The 25561-nt window shown below is 49.9% G+C and overlaps 2 protein-coding genes across 5 annotated transcripts in view; one reads left to right on the top strand and one right to left on the bottom strand.

Moving 5' to 3' along the window:
- DNAH10 (dynein axonemal heavy chain 10) overlaps positions 1-20196 on the top strand; it is a 168315-nt gene extending 148119 nt beyond the window's left edge. The window contains exons 63-79 of the mRNA XM_054443987.2: positions 826-1105; positions 1953-2182; positions 3044-3317; positions 8149-8253; positions 8670-8824; positions 9535-9689; positions 11129-11312; positions 12877-13077; positions 13759-13968; positions 14148-14243; positions 14879-15050; positions 15831-15962; positions 16126-16337; positions 16431-16598; positions 17824-18004; positions 19109-19254; positions 19815-20196. Of these exons, the coding sequence (XP_054299962.1) occupies positions 826-1105; positions 1953-2182; positions 3044-3317; positions 8149-8253; positions 8670-8824; positions 9535-9689; positions 11129-11312; positions 12877-13077; positions 13759-13968; positions 14148-14243; positions 14879-15050; positions 15831-15962; positions 16126-16337; positions 16431-16598; positions 17824-18004; positions 19109-19254; positions 19815-19961 (3048 nt within the window). The 3' untranslated portion in view covers positions 19962-20196. The remainder of the gene's footprint in view (positions 1-825; positions 1106-1952; positions 2183-3043; positions 3318-8148; positions 8254-8669; positions 8825-9534; positions 9690-11128; positions 11313-12876; positions 13078-13758; positions 13969-14147; positions 14244-14878; positions 15051-15830; positions 15963-16125; positions 16338-16430; positions 16599-17823; positions 18005-19108; positions 19255-19814) is intronic.
- A 697-nt stretch (positions 20197-20893) lies between these two features.
- CCDC92 (coiled-coil domain containing 92) overlaps positions 20894-25561 on the bottom strand; it is a 34985-nt gene continuing 30317 nt past the window's right edge. For all 4 annotated transcript variants that reach the window (XM_054443993.2, XM_054443988.2, XM_054443991.2 and 1 more), the window contains one exon: positions 20894-22341. In XM_054443993.2, coding sequence (XP_054299968.1) covers positions 21569-22341 — 773 coding nt within the window. In that variant the 3' untranslated portion in view covers positions 20894-21568. The remainder of the gene's footprint in view (positions 22342-25561) is intronic.

Below are 25561 nucleotides of genomic sequence, written 5' to 3' on the forward strand. Positions count from 1 at the left end.
GTGTCTGGCGCCTTTCACTCAGCCTGATGTTTTCAAGGTCTGTCCTTGCTGTGGCGCGTCAGGGCGTCATTCCTTCCTCGGGTTGAATGATATTCTGGTGTATGAACAGACACATTGTGTTCATCCATCCATTTGCTGAGGGACAGTCGGGTTGCCCTACTTTTTGGCTATTTGAAGAACGCTGCTGTGAACGTTGGTGCACACGTTTCTATGTGGCCATGTGTTTTCAGTTCTCTTGGGGCAATACCTAGGAGGGGAATTGCCGGGGCGGCCCAATCACTTTTTGCTGAGCTAATGAACAAATTAATTATTTTCAATTTTAGCTTTTCCTTATTTTTTTCTGGTCCTTGATCCCAGGTATTTGCCTGCTGTTAGGGGAAGCCAATTTTGTACTCCAAGATCAGGGGAAGAGTCTGCCTCCAAAATGCACATGGAGCTATCATGGAGCAAATACTATGAGGGCAGGAACTTTCCTAGACTCCCTCTTCCCTCAGCCTGCCAGGGAGCACTGAAATTGTCAGCCTACCTCTAGTCCAATTCCAACATCTACCCTCTCTCTTAAAGAGGAGGGGTTCTCGCTTACGGGAGAGGGGCTGAGGAATCCCCTTCCTTTCCTCTCCACCCTGTTTGAGCAAGATCCTGCCCGGAGCCTGGACCTCATGGTGTATACGCGTTATACCCCTTGCTTCTCTCTTCTTTCCACCTCTGGCCCCCTCCAAGTTCCTGGCCCATCCACGTCCCACTTCCAAGCCATTCTCCCCTTATATTTGGCAGGGCCACAGTTAAACACATGGGCTTTCGGCGTCTGCCTCCCCTCTCTTCCAGGTCGCTTCCTTTAATGACCCGGACTTCCTCAAGCAGCTAGAGATGTCCATAAAGTACGGGACCCCTTTCCTGTTCCGCGATGTTGATGAGTACATTGATCCTGTGATTGACAACGTCTTAGAAAAAAATATAAAAGTCTCCCAAGGACGGCAGTTTATTATCCTGGGAGACAAGGAAGTGGACTATGATTCAAATTTCAGACTGTACCTGAACACCAAGCTGGCCAATCCCAGATATTCCCCATCCGTGTTTGGGAAAGCTATGGTGATCAATTACACTGGTAAGAACGTGTAGAACCTCCACTGCTAATTAAGATGGTTACGAGGGAGACCACAACCTCAGATCAAGGCATTCATGCGACGTCATTTCACTCAGTGACCCCAGATCATTCTCTCATAGGCACATCTGGACTAGTCAGCTCTTACCAATTAGGTACCACTTAGAAGGTGTGAGGCCATGAGTCACCTGTCGTGAGTCACGCTGAGACGGGGCCGTGGGCTCACATGTTCATACACGGGGTGGGATGGGACCTCTGTCTGTGGGGGCAGGAAGTTACTCTATATTCGTGTATTTAAAATACATGTTGTGATGTTGAATTTTTTTTTCTTCCTCTCAGTTGAATTCTGATAGAAATTGGACGTTATCTTTCACATTTTCTAGGGTTGTCATGCTCCTGCTTAAACAGGCTAATTTGATTTAGATGTACTTTCTTTTCTTTTTTCTTTTTCTTTTTTTGTACAGATGGGGTTTCTGTGTGTTGTCTGGGCTCAAACTTCTGGGCTCAAGTGATCCTCCCGCCTCTGCCTCCCAAAGTGCTGGGATTACAGGCAGGAGCCACTGCGCCCAGTCTGGGTATACTTTAAACTATGGTACCCCAGTCCGTGGAAGCCTGGGTTTTATTTCAGTGTGTTTTTTTCTTTTTGTCTGCCACTCTGCACCACAGCATCACTATTTTGCTCTATGCCTGCCACCTTGCTGCTGTAGAGTGACTTTGGTGGGCAGTGAATCCTCGTGCCTCTGGCCTGCTGGCTGAGACCCACACTAAGCTTGTCCCGTCACAGCAGGGCAGCGGGAGAGACCATTGCTGGGGGCTGCAGGTGGTGAGGGCCTCTCACTGTCCCCCACAGTCACGCTGAAGGGCCTGGAGGACCAGCTGCTGAGCGTGCTGGTGGCTTACGAGAGGCGGGAGCTGGAGGAGCAGCGGGAGCACCTCATCCAGGAGACCAGCGAGAACAAGAACCTGCTCAAGGACCTGGAAGATTCCCTCCTTCGGGAGCTGGCCACGTCCACGGGGAACATGCTGGACAATGTGGACCTGGTGCACACCCTGGAGGAGACCAAATCCAAGGCAACAGAGGTAGCAACCACAGTGGAAGAGGCCGTGAGCCAGGCGGGGCCTGCATGCGCCGTTGGAGCATCCATTTCTCTGTCTGCTCAATGAGAAAACGGGGCTCTGTGATCTCAGGGATAAAAAGCCACCTCTTTTGGGATGTGCTGTGGGGAGGGGAGCCCTAAAGGTGTTCCTAGGGACGCTTGGGCATCAGGTCAGTCTCTTTAAATTGAGAGTGATAGAAAATCCAGCCCTGCCTGGCTTAAGTCAAAAGGGAAGTTAACAGCTGAGAAAGCAGAAAAGTCCGGAGATGGCCTCAGGTGGGGCTGGATCCAGGACTTCAAAAATACCAGGAGGACTTGGTTTCTCTTCATTTCTGGGCTGGGCCTTCTACCAGGTTGGTGTCATTCTCTGCCAGCTCCCCACATGGTCATAAGACTGGTCTGGCCTCACGTCCTCTCAGGTCCAAACCCAAAGGGATAAGTGAGAATCTTCCTGTTCCTACCGTGAAGGTCCTGAGAGTCACTTAGGTCACATTTCTACCCCAAAGCAGTCCCGGGAGCTTGGGGATGCTAGGCTCGGGTTAGCTGGGCCTGGGGCACATCTCCTGGAGTCGGGGTGGAACCCCATATGGGAAGAAAAGGCAGAGGCAGTACTGGAGACTTACAAGCAATGTTACTAGGGGAAGGGGCCATGGGTGCAGGGGCGTCAGCCACAAATATTCACCCCTTCCTACAAGAGGGTGGGTGCCCTTGGTCCCCTGCAGTCCCTGGATCCTTTCAGAGCCCTGAAGCATTGTACAAACCTCTCTGCTGTCCCCCTGCCCCTCCTGCCCTCTGCCCACATCTCAGTCTTCCTGTTTCCAGGGTCACCTGTGCTTTTCTTCAGGTCTCAGAGAAACTCAAGCTGGCGGAGAAGACAGCCTTGGACATCGACAGGCTGCGGGACGGCTACCGGCCAGCAGCCAGGAGGGGGGCCATCCTGTTCTTCGTCCTGTCTGAGATGGCCCTGGTGAACTCCATGTACCAGTACTCCCTGATTGCCTTCTTAGAGGTCTTCGGGCTGTCACTGAAGAAGTCGCTGCCTGATTCCATTCTCATGAAACGCCTGAGGAACATCATGGACACGCTGACCTTCAACATCTATAACTATGGCTGCACAGGTGAGCTCTCCCCACGGAGGAGGACACATGAGTGTAGTTTGGTGTGCCAGATGTGGCTTTAAGGAAACGTGATATGTGCAAATGGAAAGTTACCAAATGGCATTTTTTCTTTTTTCTTTTTCTTTCTTTCTTTCTTTCTTTTTTTTTTTTTTTTTTGAGATAGGGTCTTGCTCCATCACCCAGGCTGGAATGCAGTGGTGCGATCATGGCTCACTGCAACCTCAACCTCCCAGGCTCAGGTGACCCTACCTCAGCCTCCAGAGTAGCTGGGACTAAAAGCACACCACCACACCCAGCTAAGTTTTTGTATATTTTGTAGAGATGGGGTTTCACTATGTTGCCCAGGCTGGTCTCGAACTCCTGAGCTCAAATAATCCACCCACCTTGGCCTCCCGAAGTGCTGGGATTACGAGGTGTGAGCCATCATGCCCAGCTCCAAATGGCATTCTTAAGTGTGGCGATTCATGTTACAAGAGGAATGTTTAAAGCGCTGAATTTTAAGATAGCAGCTTTATTGAGACACAATTTACATATCATAAATTTGCCCTTTAAAAATGTACCATTCGGTGGTGATTCATAGCATATTCGTAGAATTGTGCAGCTATTACTACTCTCTTGCCCCGGAACGTTTCCGCCAGCCCCAAAATGAAATCCCATACCCATTAGCAGTCACCCCCTGGCCCCCCACTCCTAGTCCCTGGCAGTCACCGCTCTGCCTTCCGTCTGTAAGGATTTACTTGCTCTGAACACTTCATGTCAATGGCATCATATGCTGTGTGACTTCATGACTGGTGTCTTTCACTCCACTCCGTGATCTCACGGTTCATCCGTGTTGCTGCATGTGTCAGCGCTTCATTCCTGTCTGCGGCTGAGTCACATTCCGTGTATGGACAGACCGCACTGTGTTTATCCACCCGTCACCCGATGGGCATTTGGGTTGTTTCGCTTTTTTTGCTATTAAGGCAATGCTCCTGTGAACATTTGTGTGCAGGTTTTTGTGTGAATGTGTGTTTTTAATTCTCTTGGGGGCATATCTAGAAAGGGAACTGCTGGGTCATAGGGTAATTCTATGTCTAACTTTTGAGGAACTGCCAAACTGTCTTCCAAAGTGACTACAGTATATTTCAAGCCCTAAATCATTGATTTTTTAAAAAAACTTTTTATTATGGAAAACATATGCAAAAGAGAATAGTGTCATGATCGTCTGCACAACCCTCACCTGGCAATGATCAGCTCTGGATTTGTTTATATGTAACACGGTTCCCCATCAACCCAGATTATGTTGAAAATTTGCTTCATATTCAGATCACTTATCTGTAAGTATGTTAGTTTGTATCTCTAAAACAGAGGCTAGCAAACTTTTTCTGGAAAGGGTCAGATAGTAAGTATTTTAGGCTTTGAAGGCTAAGTGATTTCTGCCACAACTACTCATTTCTGCAATTGTGTGCCACAGGTCCCACTGGGCATGGTGGCAATTGTAGCACAAAAGCAGCCATTGGATGATATGGAAGTGAATGGCCATGGCTGTGTTCCAATACAACTTTATTAGCAAAAACAGGCAGCAGGCTGGATTTGGCCCCTTGCTTGTGGTTTGCCCATCCCTGCTATAAAATAGAAGGATTCTATCTCAAAACATAGATATAAGGCCATTATCATACCCCCAAATTAATAATTCCTGAATATCATCATATTCAGGTTTTCAAATGTTCCCAATTGTCTTATATGTCATATTTTCAAATGTTCCCAATTGTGTTATCTATCATATTTCACATTATTTTAAATCAGGACCTCATTAAGGTCTATACATTATAATTGGTTTTGTCACTTAATTTCTCTCTTTTCCCCCTTGCATTTATTTTTATTTTTGTTTGTTTATTTTTGGAGACAGTGTGTGGCTCTGATGCCCAGGCTAGAGTGCAGTGGCACAATCACAGCTTACTGCAACCTCCACCTCCCAGGCTCTAGTGATCCTCCCACTTCAGCCTCCTCAGTAGCTGGGACTACAGGTGCATGCCACCATGCCTGGCTAATTTTTAAAAAAATTTTGTAGAGATGGTGGTCTCGCCATGTTGCCCAGGCTGATCTTGAACTCTTGGGCTTAAAGGATCCTCCTGCCTCGGCCTCCCAAAGTGCTGGGATTAGAAGCATAAGCCACCGTGTCTGCCCCACCCCTTGCATTTATCTGTGGAAGAAACCTACCTGATTGCTGGGTTGTTTCCTGTTATCTGAATTTTGCGGGTCGCCTCTCTGTAGTGTGTCATTGGAGGAACTCTCAAATGCCAATACATGTAGTTCTTTTTTCATGAGACTTTAGGATTCCCCAGTGAAGAGTCTTCAGCCTTTTCGTAGAGTATGTAATCCTGGCTGCCAGCCTTCGTGGAATCAAGTGAGAAAAGAAGGCTGTCGATTTCAGCATTCATCGTGAAAACGTTCACTGAAAGCCATATTTTCAGTACGGTTTCCCCTCAACTATGCCTGGTGTTCCCCTGTCCAGAGACCCTGCTTTATCTTTTCTAAAGTTCACTTGGGTGGGGCGGGCAGTTGCCTGGCAGCATGGAGTGAGAGGGGATCTGGGATCTGACGGCTTGTCAAACAAGCTGTCCACCCATCTTCCTGTTTTTAGCCCATATTCACCCACACTTCCAAAGGATCTGGTACTGCCAGTTCCTGAGCTTTTGATGCGTTCTGTGGTTTGCATCTCAGCTTTATCTCCTCCTCATGTGAGAGTCAACTTTCTCAGCTCTGCTAAATCAGTTATCACTTGTCCATCTGTCTGTAGCTTGCAGTTTTGTTTTTTTTTGAGACAGGCTGTCACTCTGTTGCCCAGGCTGGAGTGCAGTGGTGCGATCTTAGCTCACTGCAACCTTCGCCTCCTGGGTTCAAGTGATTCTCCTGCCTCAGCCTCCCAAGTAGCTGGGATTACAGGCACCTACCACCACACTCAGCTAATTTTTAGTATTTTTAGTAGAGACAGGATTTTGCCATGTTGGCCAGGCTGGTCTCGAACTCCTGATCTCAAGTGATCTGCCCACCCCGGCCTCCCAAAGTGCTAGGATTACAGATGTGAGCCACCACACCTGGCCTAGCTTGCAAAATTTTATTGCTATTGTCTTTTCTCCAATTTTCTGGGAGCTTATACCTTTTTAAAAAACTCACCATTAGGCCAGGTGTGGTGGCTCACGCCTGTAATCCCAGCACTTTGGGCCGCCAGGGCGGGCAGATCATGAGGTCAAGAGATGGAGACCATCCTGGCCAACCTGGTGAAACCCTGTCTCTACTAAAAATACAAAAATTAGCTGGGCGTGTTGGCGGGCACCTGTAGTCCCAGCTACTGGGGAGGCTGAGGCAGGAGAATGGCTTGAACCCGGGAGGCGGAGGTTGCAGTGAGCCGAGATCACGCCACTGCACAAAAACAAAAAACAAATAAACAAAAAAACTCACCATTTCAGTTGGTTTTTGGAAAGGAGTTGGGATAAACTCAGAATGGCCATTTTTAACCAGGGGCCTGTAGAGTGACCTTTAGGAAGCAGAGGGTGGATAGGGCACACTTGTGTCCCTTTCCAGTCCTCTTCTGCTGAGACACTGTACTGACAGTGATATTTTCCATGCACCAGCATTTGGTGTATTAGTTTGCCATGCCTGCCGTAACAAAATACCACCGACTGGGTGGCTTAAGCAACAGAAATTTATTTTCTCATAGTTTTGGAGGTCAGAAGTCCAAAATCAAAGTTTTGGTAGGTTTCGTTTCTCCTTAGGATGCTCCCCTTGGCTTGTAGGAGGCTGTCTTCCTGCTCTGTCCGCACAAGGTCTTTCTTCTCTGTGTGTGAATCCCTGGTGTCTCTGTGTGTCCAAATTTCCTCCTCTTATAGGGACACCAGTGAGGTTGGACTGGGCCCACCCTAATGGCCTCATTTGAACTTAATCATCTATTTAAAGACCCTGTCTCCAAATACCGTCATATTCTCAGGTACTGGAAGTTGGGGCTTCAACATAGGAAGTTTGGAGAAATATAATTTAGCCCTTAACAGTTGGGCAGAAAAGAGATTCTTTCTATAGGGCTCACTTAAGTAACCAACCCTCCTAACACATATAAAGTGAATTCAAATTACAAATTTTGACTTAAACAATTTTTTTTCCCAGGAACACGTGTCTTCTGTTAAAAAGCAAAAAAGAAGAAAGCTGGTATTTTGCATCCATCAATAAAGAGTCTGTTGATGGAGTGTGTGTCCTCTGCAATAGAGGTTGGCAACCCCCTAGCCAGCATCCAAATCTGGCCCACTGCCTGCTTTTGTAAATAAAGTTTTATTGGAACAGGACCATATCCATTTGTATACATATTGTCTATGGTTGCTTTTGCACTATAATGGTGGAGTTGAATGGTTATGACAGAGACCATCTAGCTTCCAAAGCCAAAAATATTTACTATCTGGCCCTTTGTAGAAAGTTTGCCAACACCTCTTCTAGACTCGAATGGACACAAATGCCATGGAGTCAGGCAAACAACCTGCCTTCGGTGGAGAGGGCGGCCCCTGCTGTACTGCCCCTCACTGGCTTTTCCTCTTCCCAGGTTGGTGTGATTGTACCTCCTGTAGACACAGCCATTTCCGTTACATACAGGAGCATGTCACTGCAGACTGGGGCATGACCTAGGAACTGAGCTCATCTTTCTTGCACTTAGATATTCATGGACATGAGGTGCAAAGAGAGCTAAATGCAGCCATACAGTTTGAGTGTTTCATTTATCTTACATTTAAGCACAGTGTACCTAAGAAACTCAGTTTTTTAAAAATGAATTTTAAGAAATCAATACTCATCTGATGTTTCCCTCCAGGGCTGTTTGAGAGGCACAAGCTACTCTTTTCTTTTAATATGACCATCAAGATAGAACAAGCAGAAGGGAGAGTCCCTCAAGAAGAATTAGATTTCTTTTTAAAAGGTAATGAATTTGCCTAGCTTCATTCCTCCCATCTCCTTGTCACATGATACATGTATATAAGTTTGTCTGTTGAAACAAACAATAACAAAAATTCTCCTTAAAACTTGGCTTCCAACAGCACTGCATTTTTCACTATTCCAGTTGATCATTCCAGCCTCAGAAATGGCTCTGGTTGAACTCAGAGCAGCCAGCCTCTGTCTCGGGGCCACCCTGAGGCTGGAAGCTGGATGCTGCATAAGCGCCTGGTTGGTGTCACTGGCGGTGACAAGGGCAAGCCCGGGCCACTTCCTCTTTCCGGTCTCCTTCTTGAGAAGTGGACTTTTCCCACTTCTCAAGAAGTGGGAAAAGTCGAAGCAGAGTTGCTTGCTTTGTGTTAGCAGCACAATGGCTGTTTGCTTCTCTTCTGTTGTGATTAGGAAACATTTCCCTGGAGAAAAGCAAGAGAAAAAAGCCCTGCGCTTGGTTGTCTGACCAAGGATGGGAAGATATCATTCTTTTATCAGAAATGTTTTCAGACAACTTTGGGCAACTTCCTGATGATGTTGAGAATAATCAGACTGTCTGGCAGGAGGTGAGCCCATGTTCCCTTTCTCTTCCTCTCCTTCCCCACATGTCAACAATTTCCAAACCTCAACTGTGGCCCAACCCCTTAAAAGAAGACACTCCTTTGAGTAACCCATTCAGTGTGTAATTGATGCCCTCTAACTCCCTGATTGGAATTCTCCTTTGGCTAATTCAGCTAGTTGTATGGGAGATCCAACCATCTACCTGTCCATCCATCCATCCATCCATCCATCCACCCACCCACCCATCCATCCATTTACCCACCTACCCATTCATCTACCCATCTGCCCGCCCGCCCACCCACCCACCTACTCATCCATCCATCCATCCACCCACCCACCTACCCACCCACCCATCCATTTACCCACCGACCCATTCATCTACCCATCCGCCCACCCACCCACCTACTCATCCATCCATGCACCCACCCATCCATCCACCTATGCACCCATCCATCCAAGAAATAGTTGTTGGGCATCTGCCATGTACCATGTCCCTTGATGGGCACTGGGGACTCAGTGAATAAGACTCAATTGCCCCTTTCTCAATGTCATAGCCTTTGGGGGTAGAGAATGACAGATCTGACCAGGTGGCCTTCAGTTAGTACACCTATAAATTCTCATCCCTTTCCAGTGGCTTTTGCCACCTTCACACACAAATGGGGACCTATGTCATTTCTGAGTTGATGCCACAATGAATATTCTTTGCTTTTCCCAGTGGTATGACCTGGATTCACTGGAGCAGTTTCCGTTCCCCTTGGGTTATGATAACAACATCACCCCTTTCCAGAAGTTGCTTATTTTGCGCTGTTTCCGTGTGGATCGGGTCTATCGGGCAGTGACTGACTATGTGACTGTAACAATGGGAGAGAAGTAAGTGTGTCGTTTTGTTGATTTGCCACTTTACGTGGGGTGGAATCTCTAGCGTCCTCCCACCTTGGACTGAAAGAAAGCAGAGGCTGACCAGCTCCTGAGACAGCTGTCGCCACCCTGCTGTACAATATTCGATAGCCAATAGTCTAGAATTCTTCAATATTCTAGAACAGCGCTAGTCACAAGAAATTCAATGTGAGCCGCATATGCAGTTTCAAAAGTTCTAGTAGCTACATTAGAAAAGAAATGGGCGCAGTTAATTGTAATAACATATTTTATTTAAATGAATATATTAAAATTATCATTTGAATGTATAATTAATATGAACATGATTGAGACATTTTACATGCTTTTTTTTGGTATTAAGTCTTCAAAATCCTGTGTGAATTCACACATACAGCACATCTCAGTTGGGGCTAGCCACATTTTAAGTGCTGAGTAGCCGCGTGTGCCTCATGGCCATTGCACTGAACAATGTAGCTCTAGCATGGGGTATGAAGCCAGGCAGAGCGCGTGGGGCTGCAGCTCAGATATGCCCTTGTATCCAGCAGGCCATGGCAGTGAGTGATGAGGCTGGGTGGGGTCCTGGTCCCTGGGCAGCTGCCCTTAGCTCCTGCTGACTGATACCAGGTGCCATTGGGAACCCACAGTGGCTGGATCCTCTGAGTCTGAAAGAAGCTAGGACTTCAGATTTTTTCCTGAAATATCCCAATATCTTTGTGTTTGCAATGAATTTTAAAATGCACATCTGGGTCAGATGCAGTGGTTCACACTTGTAATCCCAGCACTTCAGGAAGCTGATGTGGGAGGATCACCTGAGGCCAGGAGTTTGAGACCCAGCCTGGGCAACATAGTGAGATAATGCCTCTAAAAAATAAAAAATAAAAAAAAAATAGCCAGACGTGGTGGCGCGCACCTGTAGTCAAGCTACTAAGGAAGCTGAGGTGGGAGGATTGCTTGAGCCCAAGAGTTTGAGGCTGCAGTGAGCTGTGATAGTACCACTGTACTCCAGCCTGGGCAACAGAGTGAGATTATATCTTTCAATTTAAAAAAAAAAGAAAAAGAAAAAACCCGCACACAAAACACAAAACTCAAAACTCAAGATGTGGACCATTCAGGACACGCCTGTGGAACCTCAGGGTTTTGTGCCATGGGCAGGCCCACCTGGAGGGCAAGCTGAGGTGCCCAGCTCAGCACAAACCAACTGAATCGAGTGTGCAGGGGGTACAGAGAAGTCCCTGTCACTCAGGAGTTCCCCATCAGGGTGGGAGATGTGCATAGAAACTAGAATCTAAAACAGGGAAGACTGCAATGAGCTATCCCAGAGGAGTGGTCAGAAGGTTCTGGACACTGGAGGAGGCAGCGCTGATCAGACAGACCAGCCCCTGGTCTGGAGCTGTCCTTGCGGGAGAGTTTTCTGACTGTGTTTTTTTCACCAGGTATGTGCAGCCCCCAATGATCAGCTTTGAAGCTATTTTTGAGCAGAGCACTCCAAATTCGCCCATTGTGTTTATCCTGAGTCCTGGCTCTGACCCTGCCAGTGATCTTATGAAATTAGCAGAGCGAAGTGGTTTTGGAGGAAATCGCCTCAAATTCCTTGCAATGGGTCAAGGTCAAGAAAAGGTAATTTGTGGCTGAAAGGAACAAGCTCTACATTTAGGGGGAGGTCCCTGGTGTCTAAGAAGAAGCTAACCTGGATTTAAGCTGAGAGTGCCACGCCATAAATAAGTGGGATGCGTTTCTGAGCTAAGAAGCAGTAATGAAACACTGGGAAGATGACAATAATAGTTATGATTTCACAACCTCGTGTTGTGATCATGGTGCTGGGCTGTTTTCTTTTTTTTTTTTCCTTTTTCTTTTCTTTTTGAGACAGGGTCTTGCTCTGTCACCCAGGCTGGAGTGCAGTGGTGTGAACATAGCTCACTGCAGCCTCGACCTCCTGATTGTGAAGTGATCATCCTGCCTCAGCTTCCCCAGTAGCAGCTGGGACTACAGGCACGCGTCACCATGCCTGGCTAATGTTTTTTGTATTTTATGTAGAGAAAAATACAAACACGTCACCATGTTGCCCTGGCTGGTCTTGAACTCCTGGGCTCAAGTGATCCTCCCACTTCGGCCTCCCAAAGTGTTGGGATCACAGGCATGAACCACGATGCCCAGGCTGTGCTGTTTTCAAAGCCCTTTCACACACAGTCTTTACCTTCCTTAGTCCCTGAACAGTCTCATTGTGGATCAGGATTATTATGGCCCCAGTTGCATGGCCAAGGGAGTGGGTCGAGAGAGGCTGAGCCCAGGACCATTCAGGACAGAACTGTGGTGCAAATCCTCCCACCTTTCTGAGCCAGTGAGCTTTCTTTGCTGAGGTCTTGCCTCTCTGCATTACAGTGCTCCCTGCTAGAACTTGCTACACAAGTTCAGTACAATGTGGGACAAAGCTTGCAGGAAAAGCCTGTGCGTCAGTAAGTGTGATGGTAGCAGGCATGCGTGTGGGGGTCAGAGGGAGCTGCCAGTCCTGACTTTGCTATGAACGGTGAGGTTTTGGATAAGCCCCTCTGCTGCTGGAAGCCCCTGGGTGAGATGAGGATGGCGATACCCATGCTGGATGGCCCAGGAGGCAAACCATGGGCACCAGCAAGGTGGGCCAGCTTTCTCAACCACAACACTGAAAGAAGCTATTGTAATGTCAGCACTCATGTGTTTTAAGCCATTTCAGAAACCAAGGCTTGATTTGGGTGTTTAGCTTGTTTGTGCTTTGAATTACATTTGGGAGGTGACATGGTGATTGTTTTCCAGGCCTAGGGCCCTGAAGATCTTACAGTGGCCAGGACAGTCCCTACTTCCTGGTGGGCTTTAGCTGGTCTCTTGCAGCCCTGCTCAGGAGTTCTCAGGGGACAGGAGCGACTGTGTGGGAGGAGCTGGGACTTCTAGGGCCAGGGAGGCAGATGAGTGCAAAATGCTCACCCATCTTCCAGGCTGTGTGTGACCAGCTCAGTGCACCCACGGGGCTCACGGGGTTTCTCAAAGATGATTTATTTGAAGGCTCCCCCTGTAGCTCCTGGATCCTCAGCTTTCTTTTGGCTTCTGCTGGAGCTGCCATCGCCCTTCTGTGGGTGTGGAGTGGGTCTCTGGAAAGCACGGGGTTGGGTTTGGATGCCAACCCCTCTCCCCTTCCCTCTCCCCCGGGCAGGTGGCCCTGCAGCTGCTGGAGACGGCAGTGGCTCGGGGGCAGTGGCTGATGCTGCAGAACTGCCACCTCCTGGTCAAGTGGCTGAAAGATCTGGAGAAGTCCCTAGAGAGGATCACCAAGCCCCACCCAGACTTCCGCCTGTGGCTCACCACGGACCCCACCAAGGGGTTCCCCATTGGGATTCTGCAGAAGTCCCTAAAGGTCTGGCTTCAGGACGGACATCAACATGCCAGCACGCAGCTTCTCAGAACACCCGCATGCTGCTCTGGGGCCGGGGTGTGCTTGTGTCTGTGCAGAAATAAACCTTAGGCTGCAGGCAAAACCTTGCGGTTGAAACCCTTCTCAACCCCACCTCTCTTTAGAGGGAGCCGCTGTCCTGGGTTGGGTGTTTGTGACTCCCAGGCCTGTCTCTACCAATTCTGCATGTGTCCCTAACAATATCTACGCTACTTTTCATAAACTTCATGGGCCCCCCCCACAGCTTGCAGTTCTCTAGTGCTGACTGCAGAAGTTTCGGGTGGTTTACACGCCCCATTTAATTTATTCTCCAGGAAATTCTTTTGGAATGGTTTTGTCATTCTCTGTCTCTCTCTCTCTCTCTCTGGGGAGGTGGAGGGAAGATTTTACTTTCATTTTATATATAGTAAAGGATCTCATGGTTCAGAGGAAGGTCAAAGACTCTTGACCCTTGACCCTGAGAGCCAGAACATCTAGTTCTTTAACTTCTCAGCCTGGGCCCTGGACAAGAGACTCTAGCTATTGGAGGTCTCAGACAGATGGCTCCATAGAGAAGAAGGAAAGCGCAGTGCCTGCATTGTGCACACTCTTCCAAGCTTGTGGGCCTGCGGTCTCCATCACTGTGTGTTTTCTTCTCTTCTGAAGGTTGTCACCGAGCCACCCAATGGGCTGAAACTCAACATGAGGGCAACTTACTTCAAGATCTCTCACGAAATGCTGGACCAGTGCCCGCACCCTGCCTTCAAGCCTCTGGTCTACGTGCTGGCGTTCTTCCATGCTGTGGTGCAGGAAAGAAGAAAGTTTGGGAAGATTGGCTGGAACGTGTACTATGACTTCAATGAGTCTGACTTCCAGGTGACAGCGGCTGCTTCTCCTTGGAAATGGCTTCCTTAGGCGGCCCACTTCCTCCTGACTTTCCTCCAGGTTCAACCACAGCAGGATTGCACCGTTCCCAACAGCCTTTTCAGAAAAGTATCAGAATGTGAACAGCTTGGTGGGTTTCAGCATAACTGAGCGTGTTCTCTTCTTTCAAGGTCTGCATGGAAATTCTGAACACGTACTTAACGAAAGCCTTCCAGCAACGGGACCCGAGGATCCCGTGGGGCAGCCTCAAGTACCTAATTGGAGAGGTAGGGGTAACCGGGGATCCTTCTGCAGGTGTCTCTGGGGCTACAGAGCTTTGGCCTTGTGCCCCTATTTTCCTCTGAGCCCTCAGAGCCAGCCTCTTCTGCTCCTGTTCCCCTTGGGTTTCTGTGACATTCTCTCTGCTCTCACCTGGTTGTTCCTTGTCCTAAGTGAGCTCTGTTCACACAGAGGTTCCCTGAGCTGGATCCATGGCTGGGGATCCAGGTGAGGCATCCTCTAGCCCCTTGCCTTGGCTGTCGCTGTATACAGAGCTCACAGGAAGCGTCCCCAGTGGTCTGCACACAGCTCAGGCAGTGACATCAATTCCAAAGACAGAAGCAGCTGCTGGCTTCTTTGGCTGTTTGATGTGTTTGGGGGACTTTGCCTGCTGCACAGGAGCTCCCAATACTTCCTGAGGGCTTCTTATTGCTTTGGGCCCTATCCCTTGGCAAGCCAGCAAAGCCACGGATCAATTGTGTGAACAGTGGCCCGAAAGCTTATGCAAGTCAATAGGTTCGAGCCTTGCAGCAGCCAGGCTGCTGGAGTCTCTTGACCCTGGGCGAGCCTCTGGCCCCAGGCCCCCAGGGTGCACACAGTAGGTTCTGAGCTCCTGGCTGGCTCTCAGGCCCTCTAATTTCAGGTCATGTATGGAGGACGGGCCATTGACAGCTTTGATCGCCGCATCCTGACCATTTACATGGATGAGTACCTGGGGGACTTCATTTTTGATACTTTCCAGCCATTCCACTTCTTCCGGAACAAGGAAGTGGACTACAAAATCCCTGTTGGTGATGAAAAGGAGAAATTTGTTGGTGAGATTTCTCAGACATGAAAAGATATTTTCAAGGCTTTTTCTAAGGGAGACCATACATTTCAACTGGCTCCTCTCCTGGTGGGGGCTGCTCGGCTGGTCAGGTGTGGTCTGTTAAGCCTGTTAGGTGGCTCGGCAGATGCTTCCTGGCTGCAGAGCTGACTGATAGAGTTCATATTTCCCATCCTGGAATGATGGTAAATAAATCAGTTTCCACCTGGAAGGGCAGAATAGCCATAGTGAAGCTCACTGAGCCATTTTCATAAAAGATGAACATACGGCTGGACTGGGTGTGGTAGTGTAGAATTTTTACATTAAAAACATGTCATTGGCCGGTCATGGTGGCTCGCACCTGTAATCCCTTCTTTGGAAGGCCAAGAAGGGCAGACCACTTGAGCCCAGAAGTTCAAGACCAGCCTGGGCAACCAAGCAAGATCGCATCTCTACAAAAAATAAACAAAAAATCAAAACAAAAACAAAAAACAAAAAAAAAACAAAAAATAAAAATATTAGCTGAGTGTGATGGTGAACACCGGTAGTACCAGCTACTTGGGAGGCTGAGATGGGAGAAATGCTTGAGCCCAGGAGGTCGAGGCTGTAGTGATCAATGACCATGTCAGTGCACTTCAGCCTGGGTGACTAAGACCCTGTCTCAAAAAAAAAAAGTCACCCTCTAAACAATGGAAATTAGTCTTGCATGTCTGGGGATTTTGAGGCTGTGGGCCCTGAGAAAGCACAGGTGGCTGGACAGTGCCACCTCCGTTGTTCTCTGTGATTGCAGAAGCCATCGAGGCCCTCCCACTTGCCAACACGCCAGAAGTGTTTGGTCTCCACCCCAACGCTGAGATTGGCTATTACACGCAGGCAGCTCGAGACATGTGGGCTCACCTGCTGGAGCTGCAGCCTCAGACAGGTAAACTCTACTCAGGAGGACTTCATTAGTTTGATTGGGGTTTTACAATTGCTTCTTGTAGCCCTCCCACGTTGCTGATGCCTTTCCCAGAACTGGAAGGCTCAGGAGGCTCCGGTTCTGCACATAGATGCCTTGCTTTCTCTGAAAAGTGTCCTGGTTTTAGGGGAATCCAGCAGTGGTATCAGCCGCGATGATTATATTGGCCAAGTGGCCAAAGACATAGAAAACAAGATGCCCAAAGTCTTTGACTTGGACCAGGTGAGGAAGCGCCTCGGAACAGGAATCTCCCCCACTTCGGTGGTGCTCCTGCAGGAGCTGGAACGCTTCAACAAGCTTGTGGTCCGGATGACCAAGTCTTTGGCTGAACTTCAAAGGGTGAGCCTGTCTCTCATGTGCAGATTACTGCCTAGATACGTGGCACCTGGGGTTCTGACAGAGTCCTGCCCGATTGCTCTTGATTCTAAATAGGCCTTGGCTGGAGAAGTTGGAATGAGCAATGAGTTAGATGATGTGGCCAGGTCTCTTTTTATCGGGCACATCCCTAATATCTGGAGAAGGCTTGCTCCTGACACCTTAAAGTCCCTTGGAAACTGGATGGTCTACTTCCTGCGGCGGTTCAGCCAGTACGTGTTGTGGGTAAGTGGCACGTCACTACCTCCTCTCTGCCGATTCAGGTGTCAACCTAGACTTCCTCAAACCACCTCCCAATCCCCTCTTTCCATTTCCCAGCAGTAACCTCTGTTAAAGTTTATTGGGTGCTCTGGAAATGGTCTGAGATTCTTACAAGCCTATCTGTATCTTTTGTTTTTCCTTTTCTTTTGAAGACTTTGAAGCATACTATACATACCCGATTATTTTATCTAAGCATATTATCTTGGCACTTGTTCCATATTAGTACACAGCTAGCTCGTTCTTTTTTAGAGTATGCCATTGTACAAATGTTTCATATCCTTTCTCCTCCTTCTGTATCCTAAAAATATGGTAACTGCCTACATTTCGGTGGTTACCATATATATATATATTTTTTTTTTGCTAATACAAATAACATTCTGGTGCACATGTCTATGAATATGCATAGGGGTATATTCCATGGGTAAATTCTGACAGTGGAAGAGTTGGATCAAAGAGCGTGTGCATTTTAAATTTTGATAGCTCTTGTTGGATGGTTCTTAGAAAGGCTGAAACCACAGTCTATGAGAGTGCTTCTTTCCTCACCCCGCTGCAACACTGCGTTCTTAACATTTTGGATCACTGTCTCTCTGATAGGTGAAAATAATATCTCATTGTTTTGCATGTCTTTAATTATGGTGAGTCTGAGCGTATTTTGCATGCTTTACAGACATTTTGTGTTTGTTTTTCTGTGAATTGTCTTTTTGTATCTGGATTTCATTTTTAGTGAGGTCTCCATCTTTCTCACTGATGTTTAAGAGCACTTTGCAAATCAAAGAAATTAGCCCTTGGTCTGCCAGTGTTGCAGATATTTCTCCCAGCTTGTCATAAGTCTTGACTTTGCTTACAGTATTTTTTCCACAGAAAAGCTTTACATTTTTCCGTAGTCAAACCTACAAGGCTTTTCTTTTTTATCCTGGGCTTTGTATTTCCTACTCCACGATATGAAAGCATTCATTGGAGATGTGGCCCAGTACTTTTGTGGTTTTATTTTTATATCTAAATCTTTGACCTACCTGGAATGTGGCAGTCCAGATTGTTTTTCTCAGACTGGCGGCCAGTTGTGCCAACGCCATCTTTTGCCACGTAGGTGAAATACGTCTTTTATCATAAACTAAACTTCCAGGCCAGCTTTGACCTGGCATTGGATGGCAGCCCCAGGCTCCCAGCACTTGCCCTGTCTTCTCTCCAGGTGACCGAGAGTGAGCCCAGTGTGATGTGGCTCTCGGGGCTACACATCCCTGAGTCCTACCTCACGGCGCTGGTGCAGGCCACCTGCCGGAAGAACGGCTGGCCACTGGACCGCTCCACCTTGTTCACACAAGTGACCAAGTTCCAGGATGCAGATGAAGTGAATGAGCGGGCGGGACAAGGTACCGTCAGCTCATTAGGGATCCACAGCCTCTCACTTAGGATTTCTCTCCCTGAGCCACCTCCAACTCAAAGGGACAGGCATAGCATGGGCCTGAATGGGCCAGGCCATGTTTGAAAGCCAGCCTGCTGCAAATATTTCCTGTATCTGTGCACTGCCCATGTCTTAACAACTCTGAAGGTGGATACGGAAGTTTCTCTTCCACTTTCTCCATTGAGACCTGGGGTCTATGGCAGGGGAGACCTGAACCATGTTCACTCTGCTAGCTCATGGCAAGTGGGCTCCTAGGTCAGAATTAGCTCTTGCAAAAACCATCAGGTGGCTTTCCTGTAACCCCTGACGGGGCCAGGGGCATGGGAGCCACAGAGCAGCATGGACTAACTTGGTTGGAACTCTTTGATTATGCCAGAACTTCAGGTCCCTTAGACATTGGTTACTGACTGTGCAAATGAGAGCTGGAAACTGCTGTTTTCCCGGGGCCATGTTGTCTTAGAGTTCATTTAACTGCAGGGAACAAGAGCTCTTTTGAGACGGCTTAAGGACTGGGGACTTATGGTAAAGATGCAGGGACTCTCCGGGTCTCAGTGGCAGGGGAGGTGGCAGGTGTCCAGGCCACCACTCTCTCTGGGGCCACAGGAGTGTGCTCCTCTCTTCTCTTTGCACGTCTGCTGGGTCCTCCTCCCCGGAGACCACTTTCTCTGTGAGGCTTCGACTTCCTGCTCCCCAGCCACTTTGGCTCACAGGGTAGCTGGGGTTGCCACGGTGCCCATTCTGACTCTGGGGCCATGCATCTTTCTAGCCTGGGGGCCCAGGGTGGTCTAAGTCCGTGGGCCTTGCTGCCTCATTCCTGGGGGAGAGGCCAGCACCCTGCACCCACTTCTCTGGGTCATGGAGGAGGGCCACGGGGTCTCCTGTCGGGGCTGCTCCTCCACAGAGGGAAGGTGGGCGGGACAGAAGTGCTGGAGAAGGGCCTGGGCTGTCCCCAATACGCTGGGGAGGAGGCCAGCCAGTGGCCTGTGTGTCGCTGTGTGCGCGCCTGATAGAGCCACTCCATGGCAGGCTGTGCATGCTCCGGTTGTATCCAGTCTCTGCCTTGTGTCCCTAGGATGCTTTGTCTCAGGACTGTACCTGGAAGGTGCTGACTGGGATAAAGAAAAAGGATGTCTTATCAAGAGCAAACCCAAGGTGCTGGTTGTGGACCTGCCGATCCTGAAGATCATCCCCATTGAAGCCCATCGCCTCAAGCTGCAGGTGAAGGTCCCAGCCCCTCCTGACACCAGGGCCCTTCCTCTTCTGACTGTAGTTATGGCTGAGGTGGTTTCCAACAGTCCTACTTTTTAAAACAGGGGTGCCTAAGCTTTATGGGCTGGGGAGAGTCTTGGAGCCGTGATAAAAGCTACGGATAGCTGCTTCCTGGGAAAGGCGCGGCTGCACGTGTGTGTGGATGCCGATCCCTCCAGAGGTGTCAGGCTCAAGCTGTGATCCTGTGGTCTAGACTAACCAAGGGGAGACTCCCTCCCTTGCAAAATGCTGCAGACATTGCCTGAGTCATAAAGTGGTTCCCTCTGGTGTGGACAGCAGATGCCTTCTGCTCTGCCTGGGCTGGGACCCACTTTTAACCAGTGTGTCAGTGTGAAGCCAGGTCCCCGTGAAGCTGGCGGAGGGTGGCCCTGAGCAGCCCCAGCCTCGTGTGTGTTCTAGGTGCAGTCTTGCACACGGTCCCCTGCCTGTGTAGACTTAAACTGCACCTTTGCCTTTATCCCTCTGCACCCTCTCTCCGCGGGGGCGTCTCACCTGCCTTTCCCTTGCAGAATACCTTCCGGACCCCTGTCTACACCACCTCCATGAGAAGGAACGCCATGGGAGTCGGCTTGGTTTTTGAAGCTGATCTCTTTACCACAAGGCACATTTCTCACTGGGTGCTGCAAGGAGTATGCCTCACCCTGAATTCTGATTAACCTTTGGGTGAAGAAAACTGCTTAATGAATTCGGAGCCTGGGGTTGTCAGGAAGAGTGATCGGGTCTGCTGTCATTTCTTGGGGCCTCTCAAGAGGCAGGAGGGGGACTGACACTGATTTTTCATTTGAAATCAGCCATTTAAATCTCTTTCCATACAAATTAACCTGAATGGTTTTGTTTTTAATACTACTTTTTAAAAGGAATTTATATAATCAAAAAGTAAATATTGGAGAGTATTTTAAGACGTGTGGAGTTTTCTTTTCCTTCTCAGAGAAAACACTTGATTAGGCAAAAGTGTCTGGCATACATAGATAGCACTGGCACAAGTGAGAATCCTAATGTAATTTCCAAAGGTGTGTTTTCGACGATCCAGGTCTGTTTCAGCAGATGCTCCTTTTTGGCAAGAAGGGCTGATGATGTTGGGCACAGAGCAGAAGTGGCCAGTCACCTGGAGCCACTTCTCCCCCTTCCAGAACTCTCTGGCCCTAGCTTCTTTGGCTCTGACCTGCTACGGCAACTGTGAGGTTGTTGAGCTTAGTGTTTAGTTCCTGCATGAGCTTCTACCCCCAGCCTGCCTGGGTCTGTGTGGGGTCAGGTGAGGACACAGAACCTCCAGGACCAGTGGTCACTGGGCACCCCTTCCCTCTGTGCCCCACGAGGCTGGCCTGGAGCCCTGGCTGGCCACCTGGAGGTGAGGGGTGGCTTCACTCCACGAGGGAGGAGAGGGGCTAGCACGGGCAGCACAGTAGGCAGAGGCCATCAGAGGCAAAAGCAGCTTCCCACAGAAGCTCAGGAGCGCAGCACATTCTAAGGACTAGCTCTGGGCCAGGAGGAGGCAGGAGTTGCTTCTGGGACCTGTGATTGCTCTCCCTCCTGCAGTCTCCTAGCCCACCTTCAGGTGTTTAATAAAAGACACAAAACAGAAGGAAGGCAGGTTTAGAAAATAAAGTTTGTTGGGATCTTAAACATTTTGGATAAAACTAACAAAAAAGTATGAGCACACATTCAGGTTGTGGTGCTATGAGGAGTAGCGTCATCTTATTTAGTTCCTTGAGATACACGCACGGCTGCTCGGTGATCGGTGCCGCCCTGGGAAAGGTTGGTCAGGAGGTGACAGGGGTCTCCAGGAGGAGCTCGGGAGGTGACAGGGGTCTCCAGGAGGAGCTCGGGAGGTGACAAGGGTCTCCAGGAGGGTGCAGGGGCTGCTCGGCCAGGCTGCCCTGGAGCCTGAGGATAAGGTCAAGGTTGGTGTGTGTTGCTCCGACTTGAGAATTAACTAGGTGTGTGACTGTGTGGCATCGTGAACATCAGTAGTGATGCAGCCGTGGCCTGGGCTTTGCCCGCAGCGCACTTAGGTTACACGGAGCGGGATCCGAAGCAAGCGATTCGGCACACAGGCGTTTGGCCACAGCAGTTAGGAAATACGTATTCTGCAGCAGGGACACGATCATGTTTTGGTGTGAAGAAGGCAAGAGAAGCAGAAGGAGAACGGGCCGGTAGGTGTGAAGTGTTTGGCATGCATGGGAACTAAACAGAAAAGGTGTGGCTGAGATTTCCCAGTGGTGCTCACAGTGCATGGACAGCGCGGGGTGGGGCCCGGCGGGCTTCACACAGTTCTGTCCGTCCCTGAGTGCTTCCTCACCACCTTTCCTCCGTTCACCTGGTCGACCGCCAGCGTCTTCACCTCGGGCTGGGCCTGAGGCGGGGTGGCGTGGTGGATCCGATGCGCCACCCCGACATGGGCCTTGTGCGGCTTTTCGCGGGCCGGGCTGTGCTGCTCGCTGCTTCGGTCGGAGGCGATGGGGGGGATGACGAGGGGCCTCTCTTTGATGAGGTGGACCTCGGTGGACTCCCTAGCCAGCAGAAATGGGGTGGGGTCGGGCATAGCATCCACTGGTTCCCGCAAAAGGAGTTTCCTGCTCTCTGCCCCGAATCTGTAGACCTCTTCAAATTCTGGGTGCAAGGGGGCTGAGAGGCTCTTTTTCATGCGGCGGCGAGGCGTTTCGGGTAGCTTGTCTTTGGGGGGCGCTGGCTTGTAGCTGGCCAGCACGGGGCTCCCTGACGGGCTGGCATCTGAGGTCCCACTGGAGCTCATGAGCTTCTTCTTGGCGGCGTGCAGCTGGGAGGTCAGGTAGGCGATGGTGCTGGCCCGCTGCTCCAGCTCGCTAGACAGCAGGGTCAGCTTGTGACTCTTGGCCTTCAGCTCCTCCAGGTACTTCTTCTCCCGCTCCTTGATGGTGTTCTCCAGCACTGTGATCATCGCGTTCTTCTGCTCCAGTTCTTTCAACAACTCAGCATTTTCGTTCTCTTTCACTTTCAGTTGGGCTTCCAGCTCTTCACATCTTTTCTTTAATTCACTGCTTCTAGAAGTCCCGTCTCCTACAAGAACCAGCCAAGGAAGCAGGTGAAGAACTCATTAGACTGAGGCCGAGTGGTGAGGCCTATGGGGCAGGCGGACCTGTCTGGTGGGGGGCCCTGTCTAGGCTGTGGGGGCCATGCAGAAGGCAGGGCTGTGGGGGCTCTGGAAAGACCCCTCCCCTCCCCGAGGTGGGGAGATCAGGGCATCTCAGAGGCCCTTTCCGGCTCTTAGTTCTCTGGCTTACTGCATAAAAGAATGTCTCTGAACCTTAAAGACGCTGAAGTTAAAACAGGCAATTGCAGAGTATTAGACCTCAGCAAACACTTAGGATTAAACTGGCTGCAAATCCCTCTGTCTGCTCAGATGGCACTTATGAAATGCCTGCTACATTCAAAGTACTGTTTTGAAACTCAAATGTAAAAAGAATTATCTATGTCTATTGAATTAAAATTCTGATGTTTAGAGGAGAAGAGGTGTGGGGCTGTCACCTTTGCTCTGCCGCTGTCCTCCTCTCTCACCCCCCTACCCCCGTCTCTCTCTCTCTCACACACACACACACACACACACACACACACACACACACACACACACACACACACACACACACACACACACTCTTTCCCACTTCCTGCTCAGAGAGAAAGCTGTCTCGCCTCTGTGGATCTTGCCCTTGGTCCCTCGCTGCCCCTGCTCTAACACTTCGGGCCTCTGCCTCCTTTTGCTGTCCCTGGGTGCCTGCCCTCACCAAGTCCTTCAGCAAACACCAGTCGCCTCGTTCTCCTGCTCCTCTGGTGACCTGCAGTCCCTGGTCACCTCACATAGCACCCTTGACTCTAAACCCTGGGTCACCACCCTACTCCTCCTAACGCTGGCTGGCTGGCCATCCTCCTTGCCTGGCCCCTGGGAAGTTCTTTCTAGACTCTTCCTTGCTGGTCTGGAATTCAACTTGAGTGTCAGCTCCCGATTCAGTGTCTCCTGAGCACCACTTCTCCAAGTGAGTGTCCATCAGACACACCCTCAAATCCAGATAGCTGCTCTGCTTCCCACATCTTGACTGTCCCAGGGAGACTGGATGCAGTCGCCATCCCTGGCCTCCCCTCCCTGACTGTGCCTTTCTGCTGGCTGCTCAGTGCTGTCCCCTCCCTGCTCCTCCAGCCGGCCTTGGTCCCGCCTCCTCTCTGGTCTTCGTTTCAGCCCATCCTGTATTTAGGAAGCTTGGTCACCCCCTAAATATCCTTGTCCTCTGTTCAAAATGCTTCCTCACTGCCTAATAAAACCCAAACTGCCAGATGCCTTCCAGTTCCTCAATCTGTCCCGAATGTTATCTGCTCCCACGTAAAGCTTCCATCACTCTCCCCAAGCCGCCACCTCTTGTTCTGTCTCTATTGTACCCTCTGTCCTTGACCTAACTCCAGACCTGCACGCCCAGTTTCCCTGTACCAACTCCACCACCCAGGGCCTGCCTAGGCACTGGACGCCACTGGACGTCTTTCCCGGGCTTCTGTCTGTCTCGCTTTGAATTTTCCCACCTGCCTGAGCTAGCAGCAGCTCTGCAGCATGTCCCGCCGCCAGACTGTGAGCTTTTGAGGGCCCACAGCTGACTGGACTGGTCTTGTGCAGGGCACTTGCATGTTACAAGCTCACTGAAGGTGATGGGTGCTCCTCGACTTAGCATGGGGTCATGTCCCAAAAAATCCAATGTAAGTTGAAAATACCGTAAGTCAAAAGTATGTTTTCGATATTTTCAGCTTACCATGGGTTTCTCTGGACATATCCATGGTAAGTCGAGGAGTGTACTGAATGCGTATTGCCCCATACAGTTGAAAAAATTTAAGTTGAACCATTGCCAGTTTCTATTTTTAAAAACCATGTGTCTGTGTGTGTATGTGCAGGTATAATATCAGCAAATGACCTCCCTAAAAAGGATGCGTGCAGTACTACCTTTCATGAGGTTTCTTTTTTTTTGCCAAAAGGAAAATGGATCCTAAAACACAGTTTCAGAGGTAAAGAGAGGGACAGAGACACACACACATGACTCTGTAGACACTGTAAGACCCAGGAGCCCAGCCACCTGGGCTGAACCCCTGCAACCTGAAATGCTGACCTGGGCACGGCATTGGGCCTGGTACCCACCGTCTTTCCCCCAGGGCCTGTGGGACAACAACCCATGCCTGTCGCAGGGCCTTTGCTTTCAGCCCACACTCGGGTGGACAGTGGGCCTTGGGCTCCTTCCGAGGAAGGGCTGCAACCTCAGACCTTCAACCACATCCCTGGCCTGCTGTGACCATCCTGGGATTTTTCTTCCCCCAGGCAGTGCTGCAAAAGGCTGATGGACGTTTGGAACATTCGGGAACAAGGCTGTCCCTGGGCTTTGCTTATGTCCTATGAGGGGCAGCCCACAAAGGTAGAAGGGCCTGGTGGTCAGACTGGGGACTTGGATTTGTGGGGCACCTGTCACATGAAGATGCAGGTTCAGAGATAAAGAACTTGCCCAAGGCCACACAGCCCCTCCGAGTCAGAGCAGAGGCCCGAATCTGGGGCTCATTAAGCACCACTCTGGTTCTTTTGGCCACAGCATCCTGAGAGAAGCTCTTCCTGGATAGACATCCTCCTTATCATCCTTCCTTGAGAGTCATCTAGCTGTGCTGCCTCCTCCTCCAGGGTGCAGCCTTGGCTCCGGGCTGATGTTTGCCGGCCCTGATTTGAGTGGGCCGTCCTGTGGGAAGGAGCTGGTGCGACTGCTCCTCCATCCCCAGCTCTGGAGAGCTGCTTCGGTGACTGTCCTTCCTGGGAATCAGCACCTCCTGTTTTGCCAATTTCTTGCTCTTTATCGAAAGCTCCACTCCACCTCCTCCTCTGTACACACCCCCTTTCTGGAAATTTCAGTCTTCCCATGAAAGCTTGGTGCACACTGAGCTGACAGCAGCAACTGCTGCTGGTCTCCAAACGCCGCACTGCTGAGCCTGCCCAAGCGTCAGGGCACTGCAGCGCTTCTAAACCTGCGCACTCCCTGGGCCCGCCCAGACTTCTGGGGTCACAGCCCCCAGGGGAGGGAAGCCAAGAGTCTATGCTGTACCCTGGGTTCCGAAACTGCTTGGAATTGGGCAGTTTTGGGTGCACTAATGTAAAACAATGATTTTCACCACTGGGAGGGGTGACGCCCCGACTGGAACCACCTGAGAGGCTTTTGAAACTGCCTTCCCTAAGACACAGCCCTTGCTGTGAGGACCCTGCTGCTTG

Source organism: Pongo pygmaeus, chromosome 10 (genome assembly GCF_028885625.2).
Source record: "Pongo pygmaeus isolate AG05252 chromosome 10, NHGRI_mPonPyg2-v2.0_pri, whole genome shotgun sequence".
Lineage (NCBI taxonomy): Eukaryota > Metazoa > Chordata > Mammalia > Primates > Hominidae > Pongo > Pongo pygmaeus.